Below are 22,417 nucleotides of genomic sequence, written 5' to 3'. Positions count from 1 at the left end.
ACGCACCCGGGCACCCCCCAAGCGCTCGTCGGAGGCTCGCTACGCCCGTGCTACCGAGCAGAAGGGGATCGACGACAGAACGGCAGTGTTGTAGGCGTTACCAAAGAAAAAAGTAGCGAAATATGTTACTCGTTACTTGCAAATAAAAGGTACGCGTTACTGAGCTACGTTATCTAAAAATAAAAGGACGCGTTGCCGCTACCGATAAAAAGTAAGGCAAGTTACTTCTGCGTTACTTTTCTAAATTATGATGTAACACATTTTACGGTTTTGACGATACAGGTCATATATCAAGAAACATTATGTTCATGCAGAAACTGAACATAATTACTTTAGCTATTTTCACGATTTCACCTAAATACTTACGAGAAAAAACGCAAAGAAAAACATGGCTTGACGCCTAAAACACGGAAACAATTGAAGTTTAATTTCTTTAAGACTTGGGAAGTAGTAACGACTAAGGTAACTACGTTACTTGAAATAGTAACATTAGTACGTTACCCGTTACTGTGCCGAAAACGTAACGAGTAGGTTACTACGTTACTGAAAAAAGTAACGCGTTCCTGGTAACGCCGTTACTTGTGACCTGTTACCGTCAAGACTGCAGAACGGACAAACCTTTATTGGTTGTAATGCCTTGTGGTCATGAGGGTATGAAAAATATCATACCTTGACTTGAAGACTCTCTGTGTATTTAATCAATTAATGAATACACACACTTCCGCAGACCCACAGTCTGCTGATCCCGCCGGCAGTGCGGAAACCGACTCGAAGTAATCGTAGACCTGGAGAGACTTGTACGCCTGCACCGTGTCGGCCGTGAACTGGCTTGGCGAAAATACTAAATAAACGACGACCTGAGCCGTCGACTTCCGTGGCAGTAACTTTACGTTGGAAGTCCAGCAGGCCTTGTTTACGGCGTACGGATCCTCGTAGGCAACGCCGTCCACGCGCAGTTTGTTTCGATACCGCTACCGTTCGGGCTCGGGCAACGAGCTCAAATAGTCGGGCATAGCATACGACATACGTTATGAGGAAATACGACGCACAAATAAAGATACAAGCGTCCCTACAACGTCAACAACGAGCGCACGCCATAGAGCGCAATGGCGAAAACACGGACAGCCGGGCTGCTTTTGCCCACATAGCTACCGCGCATGCGCGGCCTTCCGGCCGTGTTGGTAAACAGAGCCGCTCCGCGTGTCGGTCTATAGAGTTGTGGTTTTAGAGCGCAGCTCTTAGGGGCCCGTTCCCGGCTTGAGCGGCGTCGGCGTAACCAAGGTCACCCCAAGGTCACGCGACCCCCCAGGGTCATCCCAAGGTCACGTGGCTCCCAAGGTCACGTGACCCCCAGAGGTCACGTGTCCCCAAGGTCACGTGACCCCCCCCTCCCCAAAGTCACGTGACCCCCTACCCCCGAGGTCACGTGACCCCCCCCCCCGCCGAGGTCACGTGACCTCCCCGATGACGTCATCGTCACTGATGACGTCACCGGCATCCGCATTGTCATCGTCATCATCACTGATGACGTCATCAGTGACGTCACTGATGACCTCACCGGCATCCGCATCGTCATCAGTTACGTCACTGATGACGTCACCGGCATCCGCATCGTCATCGTCACGGATTACATCACCAGTGACGTCACCGACATCCGCATCGTCATCGTCATCATCGCTGATGACGTCATCTGAGTCCGCATCGTCATCGTCACTGATAAGGTCATCAGTTACGTCACTGATGACCTCACCGGCATCCGCATCGTCATCGTCATCATCACTGATGACGTCATCAATGACATCACTGATGACGTCACCGGCATCCGCATCGTCATCGTCATCATCACGGATGACGTCATCAGTGACGTCACTGATGGCATCATCGGCATCGTCACGTGACCACCCCCCCAGGTCACTTCACCCCCCAGTACCCTTCCCTCCTCCTCCTCAAGAGCTGCGCTCTAATTCGGTGTTACAGGGAGTTGTAAACGGCTTTCACATTTTTTATAAAAAATAGAAATACGAGGCCCAATTCAAAGTTCCCGCCGTGCACTGTACGTAACAGTGTACCGCAAGGTGTCGGGACGGTCAGAAGGGAGGCATCGCCGGAAGTCAGGTGAGTTGTATCCCTCCTCGTCAAGCAAGTTATAAGTACTAGGAGGGGGCACGTTGCAATATTGGTGAAGCCTAGTCATAAAAAGTTTAAATAATTAATAATTGGGGTTGTGTGGATATTTATACAGCGAGTCGTTGGTCAGCCATTTTTAAAGTTGCGACGAGTCACTCGCTGTAGATGAGCAATTTAGCCAGTGCAGTACAACTATGGTGCCTAGATCGCGTCTTCGACTGGTGTGTTTAGCGTCCTATCCCGACCATGCATCAAAAGTGGTCTCAATGTGGCAACAAATGACGCGAGTGTCATGCTGTTGCCTGTCGCGATCCTGGCGGTTGCCGTAGAAATGCTGGCGAAAAGCACGAGCGAACGCGAGTGTCGCTGTCGTCACGGCGTCCCTTTAGGCGTCCCAACTGCCGGCTGCCCTAGCTTTTGTGAACTGTCACAGTGGAAAGCGACCTGCAGCAGAACAGGCGTCTGCCACTTATACCACAACTGTTGGGACGCCGCCAGTGTCGCGACCGGCGACGTCATGACACTTTTATGACGTCATCAGGCGAAATCGAGGGTCCACTTTTTTGGCCGCGGTAAACACACCAGTCGGAGACGCGTTCCAGGCACCATAGTACAACCGCTAGCCTGGGGTCTTTAACGTGCTCACGCAGTAGTGATGCACGACCGCACGCCGGTACGATGCTCCCAGATCGAAACGGGCAGGGGTGGGGCTCGAACCCAGGATCCCTGGGTTCTGCAGCAGTTTGCGTTCAGCGTGACCACAGATCTCTCTGGCGATTGGTGCGCGTGACATGTCACGTGTGAGATGGATGGTTGATTCTAGAATGACTCCTTGCAGGCTTGCGCGCGCACCGTCCGGTAGGTTTTATCAGATCGAAGGCTAGACTATGGTGTATTCTAGTACCCCATAGCAAGACGAAGGCTAGCTACGGTCACGTGATGTGGTTACGTTGGCCTGGTAAGTGAGGAGAGTAAGGAGGAAAATGAGAAAGAGGTGAGGCGTCAAGGGAGCATGGCTTGTGGAGGCTACGCGGCTGACGTCACGCCCTCTCCTACCCTTCTATCCTCCTTGCTCCTCGTGCTTACCGCGAGCACGTGTAATATTTTTTTTTTTTACATTTTTGTTATTCTCCGCACCTCCATGAGCGATCCAAGCAGACAAGGTTTCTTTTATTTGCTTTTCATCGCTTAATGTTGCTGCAAAGGTAGAAGAAGCGGAGCCAGTGAACTGACGTGATCAACTACAATGCCTAGAAGGCGCTGTGTGAGGGACTGTCCCGGTATTTCCGCAACTGAAGAAGAGATCACACTGCATGCATTTCCGAGAGACATACATCGGCCACATGTGCACCTAGTAAAAAAGTTCTATTCATGATCTCGACAAAATACGTACTTTGGGCTCGACGTTTACTTGTACTTGGTACACAAACCAGTTCGTATTCTTTAGACGGCGGGAATCTTTAGCCTGGAAAGTATCCGATGATTCAACGACCTCGGTGTCTGAACCTTCAGCAATGCGATCGGGCATGTCGTATGCTAGCAATCCTAATTTCTGCAAGCGTTCTAAATTTTTTTTTTTTTTTTTTTCAAAACTTGATAGCTTGTTTTGCGCCCAGTATAGCCCTGTATCATTGGACTGACGGCATGCACTCGTACACTGGCTTGTACTCGCAACGCTTTCATCATTGACCTCCATCACGTCGATCCACTGACTCTTCGTCCTCAAATTTTACAGCACGCAAACTAACCAACGGTGCAGCGATAAAGAGCTAGTGGAACTGAAACTTCGTTTTCTACGATCGCTAATACAAAGAGCGGAAAAAAAAAAAAAAATCTTAGGCACGGTCGCGGAGAGAACGAGGAGTGAAACTCACGTGACTTCCGGTGAACCCACTTTTAGTGACGTAGGTCTATGCCTCCCTTCTGACCGCCCGGACACCTTGCGGTACACTGTTACGTCATAGTGCACGGCGGGAACTTTGAATTGGGCCTCGTATTTCTATTTTTTTATTAAAAAAATAAAAAAAACAGAAAAACTACGCAATGTGCTGATGTGTCATTTACACGCCTAGCATGAAAAAAAAAATATTTTTTTTTGCGTGTCAGAGGCCCTTTAGAGGGGTACGGTAACAAAAATTGAAATATTCAGATTTCGTTTGGAAATGAGTCAAGCATGACGGATAATAACCGTAAATGATAATCGCACGTTTGTATTTTGAACGATTGGCTATATTTTTCGTTCCAAACGGTGCACTCGAGCAAGCGCTCGAAGAGAAGCGAACGGAGAGCGCGATGCGTCATGGGATATCCGGCGCAAACAAAAACAGAAAAAAAAAAAAAAAAGATTTCCCGCGTTCGTGGAGTAGCAAAGCAGGCGTGGTTATGAGCTTTGCCCTTGATGGCGTTGTCAGCGTGCGTTACAACCGAGCCGTTCGAAGTACCCGTGGGGTGACGAGCGTGTGGCTGGCCCAAGGAGCACGTAGCTTCCACAACACTGTCAGCTTAGGGCTGAAAGGGGTGGGGAAAGCGACTTTTGTTCGAGTTTTGAGGGACGGGCTAATCTTCTAGGGGGAAAATGGTTGTTTCCGGTTGCACGAACAAGGGCCTAATAAATCTTCAACTTAGAAACTCTAACCAAGCTTTATTAAAAAGCAAAAATCCCGACGTTTCGGAACCAACTCGGTCCCTTGATCACGGGTGACTATTTTTGTCCCGCGGAACGGCCTGCCCACGAACCCGAACACCCCCGGGTGTTTTCCGGATTATCCCTCTTAACCCCGAAACGGTTAGAGTTTCTAAGTTGAAGATTTATTAATCATTCCTAACCAGACGGACGTCCGTCGAAAATGTTTACAACAAGGGTCTGAAAAGGAGTCCTCCCTTTCCGTCTTCTTGGACCGTTTGGTACAATACGCGATTTGTGAGTTCAGCGCGAGACACATGGACGGCAGAGTCGTCCGATCCGACGTTCGATCCGACAGTCCGAACGCCGCTCCGAATCGCCGCACGCGACAGTTGCTTCCGACCTTGCATGCGACACGACGATCCGTTCGGCTCCGCCCAGGGGATCCAGGCTCTCCAGCGGAGGTCCGCGTTCACAGATCTGTGGTCTCAGATTGACGGTTTAGCTCACACGAGCAAACTGAGAAGCTCGTTCTCGTTAGCGCGTGCATTCTTTGCCGGGGCCATCTTCCTCGAATGGGTCGGCGGGATCCACGCGTCCGGCTTCCCGTCGCCCGTCCCGTTTTCTTGTTCGTCCCGCCAGACCCAGTACGTCATCATGACGTTCGCGCTAGTTTTGGTTTTTTGCTCAATGAAGGAACACGAAGCGGACGTTTGGCAAACAAAATACGCGTTGGGCTTATTGAAAGTGAGCTCAAAGATACAATCGTGGGGTAAGGGGACCATGGATCTTTATACGTTTGCATACACAGGCGCAATATCCGGCGTGTCGGGAACCAAAACGCTTACTCTCGGCCCGAACGCCAAGAAGGCATATCCGGTATGGGCGACAAAAAAATATTAAAACGTTTCAACCTGCAAATAGTAAAAAAATAGAGGGGAAACAAAACGAGAATGGGTGACGGTTACGCTTATCTCCTAAATGCATTCTATTGGCGTGGCGACGGCAAAACTGTGTTTTCGCCCATACTGGAAGTGACGATTTTTCAAGATGGCGGCGCCCTTGTGAAAAAGGTCGCTCGAGAATGCTAAAAGTATTGTACATTCGTGGGAAGTCGGACAATCGAAAACGCAAGCAACGCTTTCGATTACGGCGTCACAGCATGAATTGAAGCTCCTCAATCGAAACCGAAACTGAGCTGCCAACTAGTTCCCAGAGTGCACTGTGTGGCATTTCGCCGCGACGGGGCGCTTCGGGTTTTGGAAGGAGTTTATTGAAGCTAAACGAGGAAAAAGGCTGGCTGGGTGGACAAAAACAATGCGCTGCGCAACTGTAGCTGCGCGTTCCCCCGCATGGCCAACTCGCGAGGACAGTATGGGAGGGCCTCAGGAAAATGTCCAAGCAGGGGAAGATAGGGATATCCCTGACTGTGCTATGCGGGCCGCGGACGCCGGCTCTTTTTTTTTTTTTTTTTTTTTCCATTTGTTTGGAGCTTTTGCGTCGTCCGCGGTTTATGACACTTTACTTTGGTTTGTAATTTCTTTTTTTTTTTTTGTAATTTTGAGGGCGAAGGCTGTACCGTGATTTCGTGGGTAACTAGCAGTCATAAAAACAGAGCCACGTGCTTCCCTTTAGCCAAGTACGTGGCTTGGCAGAGCTGAGCAGCAACGGGAACAGGGGGGAAGGGGGGTGCAAGCAGGTCTTGAGCCAAACGTGCGGGGGCTCAGCTTATTTTCCACCACTCCCTGGAAAATGTCAGCGGGTGCTCAAACCCCCGCTGCCTCCCTCCCCCCCCCCCCCCCCCCCCCCCCCCCGCCCCCCCAGTTCCGGGGTCCCTGGAATAAAGACAGGCTTTTTATCTTCACAAGTGAAAGCTACGTGCTTGTTAGACCAATTAATCGACTCCCTTTTACACCTGACCCCCACTGTGGATATGAAAAGCTTGTCTTTATTCTCCTTTTCCCTGGAGCCCACGCGTTTCACTGTAATCTTAAACGTGAATAGGGGATATGACGTAAATTTCGTTGCGTGTGCTCGCGCACATTAGCGGCTGCTGGCTCGTGAAAAGCTCGTGTGCCACTTTTATAGACACTAAAATGTTTGGTTCAGCGTACTGACCCGAAATAGGGATTTCGCAAAATAAGGCCGCACAAGCGTTGAATGGGACGCTACAAACTCCAAAACCTCACTCATTCATCCATATCTCAAAAGGATGGCCGTATTTTTGGAAAAAAATGGCGCGATCATGCGAGGACTCTGACGTCACGATCCTCCTGGAAAAGTGGAGAGTGAAGAGAAGCGGCCTCACTTCTCTTCTCCTCGTTTCGGTTCACCAGCTCGAGGGCACCGAGCGAGGAGGAGAGGGAATGAGAGTCGTGACGTCACATGTCTCGTCTGCCCTCGTCGGCAGTGTTCAGTCGCATATTTATTTCTTTTCCAAAAACACGGCCACCCGGTGTTTTTTGGGGTTCTGCAACGTTCTCCCTGTCGTTCCATCCCTGCTTTGTGAGCTCGAAATTTCGGTTCACTATCCCTTTACGAAGTAATAATATTAATTTGTTTAGAAGATTATATAAAGTCTTGTCTAGTATAGGTCACTCACGTCGTGTCTCGTGACGTCAATATTCCCGCTAAATTTAGCCGGGAAACTAGATTGGTGTATAGTTCACGTGACGTCAGGTTACGCGATATCAATTTCCCCGCCAAATTTAGCGGAGAAACTGAATTGGTGTATAGGTCACGTGATGTCAATTATCCCGCCCAATTTAGCGGGCAAACTGAATTGGGTCATGTGTCGTCAATTTTTTCCGATGAATTTAACGGGGAAACTAACGTGACATCAAATTTCCCACTAAATTGAGCGGGGAAATGGAATTCGTGATTAGGTCACGTGACGTCAATTTCCCCGCTAAGTTCAGCGGGAGATGAATGGACAGATGGACGCGGACGGACAAAGGTTTTGTATTGGGGGGTAGCGCTAAAAAGCATTTCACGCGTTAAAATGATTCGCGACATGGGTTGTCCAAAAAGGATATACCTCAGAACATGTGCGACATAGATGAAGAAAGAATAAAACAATAGTTTTTTTTTATAGTTGAAAGATGTGGTTGTGTTGTCCCTGTTTAATTGTTTTATTCTTTCTTCATCCATGACTTAAAGCAACACGCTCTTCTCCCAAGCATGTGCGACACTTCTCTGCCATACGAAGTGAAAGCTGAAGTCTGGGATTCCGTCTTCTGTTTGGATATGCACCAGGCAAACACCATGACTTCACTTTTCGCCTCCTCTGCATTTCTTTGACGCTGAGTCTCGTCAGACTTGACATCACACGCCACTGCCTGCCGAGCCTGCAAGTTTGACATGTGACGTCACCCCATCGAAAAGCGCGGGGAAATTTGAATGCTAGTTTTGGCATCAGCTTCATTTCCCGCAATAATTATTCTAAATTTAGTAATAGTAAATGTCATACAATATATATATATATATATATATTCCAAGTTTGACTAAGATGTAGTTAGTTCGCGATGTTAAAAAGCCGCCAGGGGTTTCCTAGCTGCTCCGGTGTTTTTTTTTTTTTTTTTTGTTCTGTTTCCTTTTTTGATTAGCTAACTGACTACATTTTCGGAAAACCTTGGATTTACTCTTCTCGGCACGACATTCATTATTTCTGAATTCAGAAAAAAAGCTTTGCAGAAAACGGGAAGTGCAAGATGATGACAAAACCAACACTCTACCTCACATGTGTGGGTTTCACCCCGAAGAAAAGAGGATGCAGCGAACGTTGGCCAGAAAGCAGACAACCGCTAGCGAGAGAAGGCCGTCGAGAGCAGCGAGAGCGTGCATTACCGAGAACGAGACGACTTTGTATGCTTTATTCTCCCGAGCAGGTTTCGCCGAAACGATGTGTACACAAAGTCCGAGTACTTTCCGTTCTTTGAGTTGTTAAGCCTACCGACTTCCTAGACCGCTTCCCGTAAACAAAGTGCCGAGACAACCCAAGGCTGCACCTGCAGCGGTTGGGGGCGGCAACGGTGTAATAGTGAAAGGAAAAAAGAAAAGAAAAAACTCCTTCCGGGAACAAATTTTAAACATCAACGGACGTCAAGAACTGAAAACACGCACGCACGCACACACGCACGCGGGCACACACACACGCAAAAAAAAAAAAGAAACTATAAATTTTTCCGAAAAACGGTTTAAGGAGATCGCACGCTGGGCTTAGGACTTGTAAGCATTAGAAAGGTATCGTTTATGAGTTCGGCGCGAGCTCTGTCTTTAATAACACTTCGTAGCACGCACAACTGAAACCCGGTAGAGACTTGTGCTGCGTTCTTAAGCCGGGACACTGCTCATACATCATTCAAACAAAAGACACTCTGCAAACACGAGCCAACGCAACATCCGGCTGTCTAAACATACACACAACATAATTTACCGTCGAACCATCATCCATGCGTTAGTAAAGTGCCACACGAACACACGATATATATTCTACAATACGTATGTTACCTATTTTATGGGATGCTTGATATTTTATTCACTATTTATATTGTATAATTCAAATCATAGATCCTACATCATAAGTTATAATACATAAAAGTTTGTACACACAGCAGAATCATGTGCAAAAGTGCGAGTTACCCGCGCTTTTTCGAATCGATGGCGGAAGGATACAGAAAACTTCGCGCGCTCGCCGATCCACTCGCGCAGTTTGAGGGGAGCGCTGGCGCGACGCAAAAAAGTTCCGGGCCGGTTTTTTTTCTTCTTCTACTTTTTGTTTTGTTTTTTGCGCTCTTCTCGTTTAACATTTTCCGCCTCTCGCGTGCTCCGTTGGTTCCAGTCGGTTCCGTTTGAAGGTGCTTTTGCGGCTTTCACTTTCGAAGCGCGTACGCGTTTGGTACTCGCGCGCTGCGCTACGTCGCTGTCGCCAAAGGCCGCGCGAGTCCCACCGGCTCCGAGGAATGTGATTTACCACCACTTCGGCGTCTCAACGATAACTGGGTGAGCTTTCTTTTTTTTGTTTCTTTGTTTCTCTTTCGGTTTATGAGGAGAGCGAATCGTCTGCTTCTTGCCCAGGGGTTGCCGGGACGTCCGAACGACGCTGAGCTATGATTGGCTTTGATTGGAAGAACGGTGGGTGTACACCTCAATGCTAGATGCCGTAAGGACTACCCCCTATTTTTTTTATTTTTGTTTTCTACCAGCCAATAAGAGTTTGGCGTTCTGACGTTATCGCAACCCCTGTGTAAGGAGCAGGGCGAACTTGCGCTCCATGAATCGGTAAATGACCAATCTAAAGTATCTTTAAACATAAGAAAAAACCGAAAAAACTGCCTGCTCGGTCATGACGTTTTAGAATGGTCAGTGTCACAGTGAGTGTACTGTTTGTTTATTGGTTTAAAGATAATTTCAGCCTCGTGACTGGCCGAGCTTCTTTTGTAGTGTTCAATGATTGGCTCTCCCAATTGGCTTTGCGGGAAAGTACAGACGCTTCAGACTTTTTATAATGTAGGAATAACTTTAATCATCAAAAAATTACAAAGCAGATTTTTTTTTTTTTTTTTTTTACAAGAAGCGAAATTAGGCGGCTGAGTTGGTTAGCAAACATACTATTCTAGGGTCTGAGACATCGAGAAATAAATAAATAAATAAATATATATATATATATATATATATATATATATATATATATATATATATATATATATATATATATATATATATAAAGACGGAAAAGAACTCGTTAGTGCTGCCGGGCCGTTGTTTACTCGACGACGCCAGATTAGTTTTCCTCGTAGATTAAAAGGGGGCCTCATCGCAGGCACGGGTGGATTTCAATGGCGTTCTTTTTGTGTGTCATGTACAGCATATGAGTTTCGCCATTATTTAATTTGTTTCGGAGGTCTGTTTTTTTTTTTTGTGTTTTCTTTTACGTTTATCCAACATTGTAAAGAAAGTAAACTAATGCAATCGCAGGTTGTGATAAAACGTACGCGATTGTAAGCACTTAGCAGTTTCTTCCGAAACGCGCATCTAAATCGATATAAAATGTTTATTCTTTTTTTTTTTAAATATTGGTACGTGATTAGGTTAGGTTACTAACAACCCTACCTGAAGAAAACAAAACAAAAACAAATTTTAAAACATTTTTTTTTTTTTAAGTCGCGTTAATGTCAAGCTTAGCGTCGATTGTTCAAAGGCTACTCCCATAGGCTCCATCATCCGCGCGCGAGTATAATAATTCAACTACTGTAACTTAAGTAGGGCAATTTTAATTCTGTGTGTAATTTTTAATTTTAATTTATTCCTTTTCACAAAAAAAGAATTACAGTAATAATTTAATTACATTCGTATCCTCGAAAATGGCAACATCTTAAATTGAAATTGCAACTTACTTTTTCTTTTTTTGGATATATATATATCTATATTTCTTTTTAAACTTTGGCATCATATATGCCGCTGCGATGGCGCTGCTGTCGGTACTGCGCGCATGCGCATGCAGGTCTTCATTTCACGCGAATGTTGTTTGCCCTACTGCTGTGGGCAAACGCGGGACTTGTTTCTAAACTGCACGTTGGTGCACGTAGTAACAAGCAGGAAAAAAAAAAAAAAAAAAAAAAAGCACCACGCGTTTTTCCTTTTTGTTCTTCTGCCAGTGTTTGGTGTCTTGGAAACATCCGAGGCACGGCGGAGCAACCGGCTGAACCGCGTAACACCCGCGGAGTGACACAGAGGATGCACCACGTAGAGCGGGGGGAGGGCAACGTGCTCTACATTTTGGGGGATGAAAGAAACGATCAAAGTGATGTGACTGTGACGCGAATTGCGTAGTTTATACAAGTTCATAAGGAAGTTTATACAAAAGGCACTCGAGTGGATTCTGAAATCGTTGATTTATCCCATGGTGATAACTCTCTCTACAAACTCTAAGCATAAAAAAAAAAGCGAAATTACATTTATGGGCGGTCGATTTCTCTATTAACAATCTAGTCAAAGATCGTGGCACGCCCCTCTTTCTGCGCCTTAGAGCACACAACAGGGGGCGCCGTGCGTTTTCAAACAATAAGTGCTCTACTACGTCTCCTACATCCAAAGATTTGACGTTTTTGTCGAGCTATATTGCGCAACGAGCCTAAAAAGAGCAATACTAGTAACGTTTGGAATCTCCACGCAATCAACTATTTTCGTTGGTCACGTTTTATGGACATGATGAAAACCCAACATGCCCCCCCCCCCCCCCCCCCCCCCGCCCTTCCCCCCTTTTCCCGTAGTGCTCGTGTATTCTTATTGCTGTGAGTTTACTAAGACGTCTTGCCATCTAGAACTGCTCACTTTTATGACCAGTTCGAGTGCGCTTTTAAGGGTTCGAATTCCCATTCGATTCTTTCAATGCCTAGATGCATTATTCGATCACTTCCACTCAAACTGCAACCCTTTAAAAAAAAAAAAAAAAAAAGAAACGAACACTTGTAGTGTTGATAAATAATCAGATTCACTCGCATTGTACTCGGCATTCGGATCTCTATAATTGCATTATTGAAGAACGGGAAAACAGAACGTGTGACTGTTATAAAACGTCGAGTACCGATTTAATTCTAAAAGGTGACACAAGGAACGAATTAATTCGTGTCAGTGCGGAACAATATTATTACGTTAATATCATCAAAGTCCGAGCAGCGCTGTCGAATGAAGATAATGGCGAAGTATCGTGCGTTGAAAGTATTACACAATCGTAATCAGTGTTGTACGAGAGGACGTCATTCCCGGAAAGGATTTCTTTCAGAAGAAACAGAAAAACAAAAAACCGTAACGTTTTCAACAAAAAAAAAAAAACCTTTTTTTTTTATATGTACTTTCAATCTTACCCGAATTTAGCAGTCATTTTGGGCTTTCTATTATCGACTATCTCAAGCTCCGACTTCAAGGGATGAGAAGGTGTCCGAGAGATAGTAGGAAAAACCAAAGAACTCGATAAAATTGGGATGATCCGATGGCGACTCAACATGTAGTTCGAGGTGAGCATTTTAACTTCCTCGCTTTATTTCGTCTACCCGGATCATCGGCCCGATATCTCACTGAAACTAGAAAAGTAGAAAACTAGAAAAGAACGTGACGAGAACGCGTTCCTTTCGAATTACGGGAACTTGTAACGGGGACCCGTGTTCTAAGATCGAGAAGGAACAAAAAACGTGCTTTCGTTCTTTTTTTTTTTTTTTTTTTGGAGGAACGCGTATACAACACTGATTGTAATGGATTACCTTTCGTGATTACGGCATTCTTATCGGCTTACCTGCCGGCGTGTTTGGCTTCCAAAAGGAAGCGAAAAATGGTGAAAAAAATTGGGTGGGCTATCCTTAGAAGATTCAACAGCGAAACTTTACTAAAAAAAAAGAAATTAGTGATAAACACCGGGACAAGCGCGCTACAAACCACGTGGCGCACAGCCCGCAGATCGCGGACGCGGCAGGTTCGTATTTCGCGATGCGAACCTGCCGCGATACGCAACACGATATAGGCGGGAGCAACTTGCGTGTCACGGAAACCGATATCGCGGACGCGCAGATCGCGAACGAAAACGCGGGAGCCCACTATACGAACTCGCTTATCATACGTACCGCGGTGTCACGGATCACGTGGTTGATATGATTCCCGTCGGTCATCACCCGATGTCCGACGGTTATCGGAAGGTGGCCGGCGAATTCGGAATTTTTTATGTTACGGACATTTAAACGGAAAAAAACGGGATGGGCGATCTCTCGGGGGTGGGCGTCCTTACGGTATATTACTGTATATTCATAGTGTGCCCAGCTTGTTGCTTGCCGAGTTCGCGCGTCACCTTTTGTTGCGGGAATGAGAATTCGAACGGGTTTCTGCAAAGCCAAAAGGTGTGACGTCAGCATCACTGGCAAAAGGTGACGCTAGCATTCAATTCCGCCAGGGTCTGAATCTGTTGTGGCTCCAACAAGATATGGCACCCGCGGGCTCTGTTTCGATCCATGACGAGCCCGTCGCGTGACGACGGCGTGATTGATCGCCCTGCGAACCATATTCACACGCGTCGAAAAACGGCATCTAATAACGCCCGCAGTGGTCACGCCAACGCCAAAATACCATCGATGGATCTTGTCAGTCATTTGGAGGTCACGTGTCCAACAGTCGTGGCCGACACCGGTTCTCTCTTACTTTATCACTGCTATTGATTTATTTTTGCAGCTGGTACGCTAAAGATATGCCACTGCTCAGTATACAGTTGTTTATACAGGGAGAATTCGGCAATATTTTTTAAGAACGCCGAGAACGCCGAACGCCGACATGGTATATCTAGATATAGCCAACCACGGCACCCAGTCTGGCAATCCGGGAAATGGAACGCTCCGTTCCGACATCTTGTGCTGTTTGTGCGCATAACAAACCGAGACTGCCTTGGGGAAATTGGATAGCACGCTGTAGACATAGTGACAATATTATCTGCGGAGACTGTCCGCGGACATGTCTGCGGACAATTTTTGTGTGACTGTCATACGAGGAAGAGACACGCCCCAGACATTGTCAGCAGCCTGTCTATTGAGCGATGCGTAAGCAGTGAGACCACTCTTTCAAAGAGCCGCGGTACACAACGTTGGAAACAAATTTATTCGCGGCCGATATGAACGCTTCCATTACCATGCCCAAACAGTGAAACTTTTTGTGTTATATACGGTCTTGCGGGGTTCGTTTCAATCATCACGCATTGCCATCCGGACGTTGCAAGAGGACCGCCCCGCCCTATCCAAACAAAGATGGTGTGCACACCCTCGTGGTAGTAAGAGAGTAACACCGACCCATCCGCACGCCGACAGGCAACGCCCGTTGATGATGATGCAAACTTCTATTTGAATATGGAGGCATCAAGGAGTCCGGCTCTGTTGTCGGTATAGGTTGGCAGGTGCCACGCGACGTGGAGCGCGAGCCCACGAGACAGACAAGGCCGATGGTGAGGACTATGGGAGGTATAGGAAGTATTCACTGGCGGCCATAGCTGTGTGCGCGACTGCTGAGCGCGTGCTGATGGCGAGCTTCCAGAGTTCTTTTGTAACGTGCATTTCGCACCCTCAAGATTGCCGGTCTTAGCAGCCTATTAATGTGGGCTCGTTCTGAGCATGCGCTCTAAACAGCATTCACAAATATGGCGCCCAGTGAATACTCCTTATTCACTGGACGCCATATTTGAGGGCGATGCTTAGAGCGCATGGCCAGAACGAGCTCACATTAATAGCCTGCTAAGACCGGCAACCTTGATGGTGCTAAATGCACGCTCCAAAAGGACTGCGGAAGATCGCCGTCAGCACACGCTCAGCAGCTGCGCACACAAATATGGCCGCCAGTGAATACTCCCTATAGCTCGGCGCGGCCGCCGTATCTAGATGGGACACCTCGGTGACGACGTCTCCACGCCGTAACGTACTCCGATACCGCGAGATGTCCCGCGTCCCTCGCCGTTCGTGCGCAGATTGAATCTCGTGCCGTATGCCCGGGTGCGGTCGACAATCCTCCTTGTTTGCTCGTTCGCTCTGAAGAGAGAAAGAGACATCGCCACGCGAGTTGGCCCCTCGCCGTAATCTAGCACATCGCTGCCTTCGTAATGGTGCGTGCTTTACCGGGAACAAGGCACAGCATTGACTTCGGTCACAACGAAACTGGCAGCAACGAGCTGAATAGATTTTTTTTTTTAACTTTAACTTTGAAGGGCCTAGATTTGATAGTGTTTACAATGGCTTGATTGTGGTCATGCGTTTTGTGGGCCGCGTTCGCAATACAAGCCGCGAGAAGGTTTCAAGAGCGTCTATCGTCTGCAAGCGTTTTCACGGGTTGTCAGTGTCTCAGCCGGCTATCCTTCTCGCCCCGCGCGACGTACGTTTATACATGGGCAATCAACTTGCGCAGGACGTGTCCACCACATTGCAAGCGCTCTTCACAATTTTCAATTTAATGGCGGTTTTAAATCGATGATCTCTAACCTCTTGCAAGTCGTGAGAAGCCCTCTTTGGACGCCAAAGGCATTCTCGGTCACAGGTGCGTGGGAGAGGACACGGTAGCGACCAGATGGCTCTCTCTTTTTCTCTTACTGTCTCTAGGGTCACGTGACATGGTATATCAGATACTTCTTAGCTACTATGAGAATAATGAAGTGTGCACAGGATGTTCCCTCAATTCGTTGCGCGCCGCTTCGAAGGTGGCCTTTTGGGGATTTTGGCAAATGGTCGATTAAGCTTTGTGTGTACCCAAGCAGCACCGACACTTCGAAAGAACGTCGTAAGAACGTCGACAACTTCCGCGACCAGACGTCGAGAAAACGTTGGAAGTTTGGACGTCACGTCTCTTTGACGTAAAAAGGAAAGCCTAATGTCTGGCCAAAAAGGTCGATTTAACGTCGACATGACGTCCTAATGAACGTCTATGGAGCGTTGAGTCCACTTTCCGAGGCAGCACAGACACGTCGAAATGACGTCGAAAGAACGTCAGTAACTACAGCGACAACGTCGAGAGGAAGTTTAATGTGTTGACGTCACGTCCAATCGACGTAAAAGGGAGGCCTAATATTCGACCAAGAAGGTTGATTTAACGTCGACATTGCGTCCTAATGAACGTCTATGGATCGTCGTGTCCACTTTCTGAGGCAGCACAAACACGTCGAAAGGACGTCGAAAGAACGTCAATAACTACAGCGACAACGTCGAGAGGAAGTTTAATGTTTTGACGTCACGTCCAATCGACGTAAAAGGGAGGCCGAATATTCGACCAAGAAGGTTGATTTAACGTCGACATGGCGTCCTAATGAACGTCTATGAATCGTCGAGTGCACTTTCTATGGCATCACGAACACGTCGAAAGGACATCGAAAAAACCTCAATAACTGCAGCGACAACGTCGAAAGGACGTTTAATGTTTGGACGTCAAGTCCAATCGACGTAAAATTGAAGGCCGAATATCGACCACAAAGGTCGATTTAACGTCTGCATGGCTTTCCATAGGGCTTCTATAAAACGTCAAGTGCACGTCTGAATTACACGAGATGTCAATTAATGAGGTTACGTCAACGCTTCGAAAACGTATATTTACAACGTCACGTCATAAAAAAACGAAGGCCGCATAATCTCAAGTCCACGTTATATTATTCCGCCTTCTTGTATGCAGAACGTACACTATAAGCCAACAAAACAGCGTCTATTCGACAGGTTTAGGACATCTGAATTATGCAGCATGTCTTCATTAGATTACCTCTTTCACTACAAATAAGGAAGCTGCATCGGAGGAGCAATGAAAAAAATAAGCGAAGGATCTAAACAGTGGTTCCAATTGATCAGCGTTTTATTGCTCTGTACAAAAACATTGCTTTGTTACAAAATCAGCGATCGCCTTCCAGGGGGGATGGAGCTCTGGAGCCCTCCATTGCAGTCCCAGCCTGAAAAAAAGGGATGAAAGAAAAATTTGAGGAAGTATAATGATTCAAGGCGTCGCTAAAAGCCGATTGGACAAATCAAAGGATAAGGCGTATGGGGCAAAGTTAAGAGTGATTGCAAAGTTATCATATTTCGGTGAAACCTAAAGAATAAATAACTGTATGCGAGGCCAGTGCAACGAGGTCCCTACCTTTTTTTGCTTCTGCTCCACTCGTTGACGCGCATGCTTCATCCAGCCCATCGTGGTGACTTGGAAGTCCTTTGTTATGGCTCCAGTGGCGATGACAGCGTCTGAAATAGGAACATAAAATGAATGAGAAATCGGACAATAAAATCAGCAGTGTTACCCACCATATAAGACGCTAGCAAGTTGCAGTGTGCCAAACTGCACCTTTCCTTTGGCTCCAAACCAGCTATACTGGGACGCCAACTCGTCCGTCAGGGTGGCACGTAGAACGCGGACAGCGGCTTCACGCGTCGTATCGCCTCCAATCTTGGACAGCCATTCAACCTGAGCAAGACAAAACAAAGAATATAATTGCAAAAAAAAAATCTAGAGCAGCATGCGATGAAACACATCCCCGAAAAATGGCCCTCGAGTAAACCAACAGTCTTACAAGAGTTTGGCGGTAGCCTCCTTCAACAATCCGGGACTCTAGAGCCGCCACATCGTCCTTGTTAGGAAGAGGGAAGGCTGGCGTCTCCGCAGGTGGGAAGGAGGAGTTGTGGGCTGGTGCTCGTCGCTCCGATTCCTGGAGAGCCTGGATCCTTGCCTTGATCTCTGTAACGTCGGTCTTCACTTTGAGCAGCTCTCGTAGGATCACGTGTGATATGTCTAAAATAGACGTGTGTAAGATGATAACTGGAGCAAAATGTCTAAAAATCAGTAACGCGTGATTGTCGGTAGTTTGGTTCATCTATCAAAATTATATTCCTTCACCGTTTGACTAGAAGGTTTAAAATAGCACTTAAACAGGCTCATACAATGGAAGCCAGTTGCACTAGGACGATGTCATAGGGTTTAGAAACACTATAGTTTGCCCGGTGTTGACGGAAAAGCATTTCGAACTAATTCAATTATTGTATTTCTGGAGCCCTGAAAGTTCTTTCTTTAAATAAAGTGAGAAAATCGCGTCACAAACTCGAAATACATGACGATTATAAGTGCCTTTTTTAACAAAAATAGCACGCCCTCGGCTGTGTCTACTCCACAACTCGCAATGGCAAACCTTGTGAGGGGTTTCTGAAATGACTGGAGCCAGGCCGCTGCCCATGATCCGCAACTGTGGAGACGTCCCTCCTGAACACACACACAAAAAAACAAAGTTTTGCATGATAGTCGGGTGAATGTTTAGTCAAGATAAAAATTGCGAAATAGTAAACAATAGCATGCGAATCGGAGCTTTTCGTTGAAACGCGAGGCACACGTGCTAAAAATGCATCCGATCCGACGTCCGACGCAGGGGTACGACGTCCGAATTTGAATTTTCTCGCATCAGAACAGCCAAACAGCCCTCCAACATGCGACCGACATGCTATATGACACGTCGCTTTTTTTTTTCTTTTTGTCGTTCTAACGCGTGTATGTCTCGCGCTTAACATGGAACTTTCAGCTACGTAACCATATATTACTAAGCACACAGTGAACACCGCATGTTTCCGTTTATTGCCCGCGGCTTACCCTGCATCCGGAAATGGTGGCAGACAACCCCGCTCCAAGGATTCATCTATGGTAGCAACCATAGGACGCAACGAGACGATGTCGTCCACCTCGCTCTCCGACGTCAGTTGCGCCGTGCGGGTTAATTTTTGACACTTGTGCACTGCTCTCGCGTAGTCGGCTGGAGAAAAAAAAGACATGAAGCAAAAATTGGGTAAATATCTGTTTGGATACATTTCTTTTCCCCTTTCGACATCAGGGTGAGGATGACATTCAGTCCAGAGTGAGGATGATATTCAATCTGGGCTTACTTGCAGTACATAGAATTGAAACATTATGCAGGGTCCAGTCAGCTGGGTCTGGTGCCGCACACGTAACAGCTGCCGCCTGGAGCAGCCTCGCGTTCGAGTACGGGGGCCACGAGCATTTTCCATTTTTCACCCACGTGCTAGGCACGACGTCGATCGACTTCAGGCTACCATTCGGGGAGTCCACGAAGTCCACAACGCTGTACATGCTGATATAAAAATACGAGTTTTCTATGAATATGGTTATCCAGTGATAAGATAAACAGTACGACAACTTTGCAGAAAGTTTGCGCTGGAGTATTTTGTTTTCCGGCAAACTCGGTCTCGACTTCAATGAAGCTTTTCAGAAAATTGAAAACGACACGATATCATGAAGTAATGTTCATGATATTTAATTGTTACATTAAACCCTGTAAGGTTTATAGAAATTTAAGAAGTGCTATGAAAATCGCGGGAGGGTATACTATCCCGTAGATAACTGTGTTCTTTTTTTTTCTTTTACACTGCTTGTTAACAATTACAACCGAGCTAATTTTGTAATGCGAGACACCACCGCAATTTGTTTTGTAAAAATTTTTCGACTCAAAATGCTAGAACGTAGAATTAATTTGAATAACGCAGAATGGGCTTACCTCGAGAAAATCGACGTATCCTCAACGCAACGACAGTCGAACTGGCAGTGGCAGTGCGCGCCGTGGAATCACCGATGACTGGTGATATGGTCCCCGATTGACAGAACCAAAGCGGATGTCCACCGATTTTAGCTTTCAAGGGAGGGCACGAAACCTAACAAAGACATTCTCTTCTTTCACCCGGACGAAGGGAAACAGGATACAACGGTCGGACTGCCTGGAATGTTTTTTTCTTTTTTTTTTTTTTTTTACGGGGTGGTCAGGCTAGGTGTTTCATGGCCATTCTAAAGTCTTCTGCGAATAATGTAGAAAGTGTCTACAACACGAGTTTTACTTTTACCGGTGAAGGAAACTAAAGTGGAATGGAGGGGACTTGAGAAAAATGTGACTGTAACCGAACTGCGGTTATTAGCGATAGATGATGCCCTGTAAAATAAATAGGTAACAAGGGAAATTCTTGCCGCTATTGACAGGACTGAATGTAGAGCGGACTGTTGACTATTCGCATAATTACAGAAATATTGTGATGCTGGTGACGCAACAAGCAAAGTTTGACAGTGAGGGGTGATGCAGTTGGTCACAGATTAACGTTAGTCGGAAACTCGTTCGAGTGAATAAATTATTTTAAGCATATACTGAAATGTTTTCCGAAAGCTAAAAATCAAGTCGATGGAAAATAAACTAGCATATTATTCTGAACTAAATAACGAAACAGTGCAAACGTGTCGACTCTGTCGTATTTCAGTCAGCCTTTATAGTTTGCGATTTTTTGGTGGGCGTTCCACGTTGCGAGTAAACTGGCATAAAGCGGCCTGCCAGCATCTTTTTACTTTCAAGAATAGCACTCAGAATGGGGGGGGGGGGGGGGGGGGGGGGATTTGTGACATGCGTGACCTACGGAACATGCATTAGTTTATTTCTGCACGTGATGGCAGTAGCAAAATATTTAAAGAAAACGTGTAGCGCCTCGAAGCCGCGTTGCTTGGAGAAAGAAAAAAACCTGCAAACAGGTTGTGACAGTTTTTTTTTCTTTTTTTTTTTTTTCTGTGACAGTTTGAAGTTCGACAGACTTAAACAAAAAACAAGAAAACGGCGAGTTTCTGACGTCCCTACTACCCACAAAGTCCACCTTCGAAAAAGGAGACGCTGGCGTCGATCTCGCCCCGTTCTGCTCAAGAATAAGAAAAATGAAAACCGGTGTCCTATATCAGTCGAAGGGTTCATCTCAATTTACAATATAATGAGCAGCGTCCACCCCCTCAACTCACAGCAGAACAACTGATCCCATGATCCGGTGCCGATTATGTCTCTAATATTAGAGTTTTCCTAGACCGGGATTCGCCGTCCCGCTAAGCTAGCGCGACCGCAAATGAGGCCTGGAGTTCTGCAGGCAAGGCTGGTGGCGCGTGCGCAGTAGCTCGACTTTGATCGAGCTAAGCTAGTGGGACGGCGAATCCGGTCTACGAAAACTCCCTGTTATCATATTCACGTGCTAAGGTTGGAAAGAGACGCTAGAGTTCCGCTATTCACGTCACTGCAGAGGCTGGGCACGAGCTACTACCTGAATGATTGCAGTGGCATTGTCACGACCTTAGGATGAGTGCTCACGCACTGCTCTTGCTTCATTTATGAGCTTTATTATGCATTCGAATTTCACCACCACGGGGACTTTCCGTGACTACGTCAGTATCAAGAACCCCTTGATCCACCGAGTTGTACTAAGGAAAGAATAAACAAAAGAGGTCGCTCCTATTTGTAAAATTAAGACGCGACAAGAAAGCTTTTGAGTCGGTGGCGTTGTTGGTGTACTGGGGTCGCGTAAAAGTCCTTTGATGAAATTCAGGCTCTGCGTTTCTTACAAGTTTGGAATACCGACAACCACTGTTGTGCAAACAGGACAGGCACGCAATATAGAGAGCGCAGTTGGAAGAAAATGGCGTTTCGATAACTTTGGCTGTGCACTGCCACCATTTGCTTCAAGGGCTGCGTGAAGAACGTGTCCCATGTCTCGTACGTTGGCACCTTTGACGCTGCCTCCTCAAAGCATTTATATCTTGATTTCGTCACTAATAATGACTGTCTTCGAAAATTCGATTACCACATGACAAAAATTGTTAACAAGAAAAATAAAAAATCTCAGTTAACCAACTGGTCGTGATGACTGTCGAACAAACAATAAAGTAACAGAAGGCTGAGCATTTAATATCCACAGAGTTCTATAGATAAATTTCAAATACAATCCACATCGTGGTACCCCTTCTTAAAACGTTATTAAAACTAGCTATAATTGTAATTGTGTTGTGTGGGAATATTTATACAACGCGATGTTTGTCAAATGAAGCGACATTTCTCTACGCTGTAAATAAGCAATTTAGCCAGTGCAATACGATCGCTTGCCTGGGGTCTTCAACGTGCGTCACGCAGTAGTGAAACACGAACGAGTGCCGGTACGATGCTTATCCAGATCGAAAACTAGCTTTAAGAAAGTCTATTTATGTACCCTTTCGGAAACAACTGGCTCTGAACATTTAGTTGAGTCGTTTTGCCCCAGTGTTGTGCGCGTTACCGAAAAACGTAACTAAATACGTTACTCGTTACTCGCAAACAAAAGGAACGCGTTACCGACC

General features: G+C 46.4%; 1 protein-coding gene across 1 annotated transcript; it reads right to left on the bottom strand.

Moving 5' to 3' along the window:
• Positions 1-17,135: 17,135 nt before the first annotated feature.
• LOC121047143 lies at positions 17,136-19,366 on the bottom strand. Its single transcript, XM_042293708.1, has 7 exons — positions 19,162-19,366; positions 18,872-19,031; positions 18,420-18,490; positions 17,808-17,971; positions 17,542-17,701; positions 17,381-17,481; positions 17,136-17,192 (listed from the first exon to the last, which is right to left on the bottom strand). Exons 1-7 carry the CDS (start codon positions 19,364-19,366, stop codon positions 17,136-17,138), a joined length of 918 nt encoding a protein of 305 aa, XP_042149642.1.
• Positions 19,367-22,417: the final 3,051 nt, after the last annotated feature.

This window comes from Ixodes scapularis, unplaced genomic scaffold (assembly GCF_016920785.2).
Source record: "Ixodes scapularis isolate PalLabHiFi unplaced genomic scaffold, ASM1692078v2 PGA_scaffold4__175_contigs__length_147842914, whole genome shotgun sequence".
NCBI classification, from domain to species: Eukaryota; Metazoa; Arthropoda; class Arachnida; order Ixodida; family Ixodidae; genus Ixodes; species Ixodes scapularis.
This window is presented reverse-complemented; position numbering and strand designations above follow the sequence as displayed.

Excerpts from the sequence above, each read along its gene's own strand:
- LOC121047143 (XM_042293708.1), bottom strand. The coding sequence starts at position 19,366 with ATGTACAGCGTTGTGGACTTCGTGGACTCCCCGAATGGTAGCCTGAAG. Across the intron at positions 17,482-17,541 it reads ACTTGCTAGCGTCTTATATG|ACGCTGTCATCGCCACTGGA; the intron begins GTGGGTAACACT and ends TTCCTATTTCAG. Across the intron at positions 17,193-17,380 it reads TGGAGCAGAAGCAAAAAAAG|GCTGGGACTGCAATGGAGGG; the intron begins GTAGGGACCTCG and ends CCTTTTTTTCAG.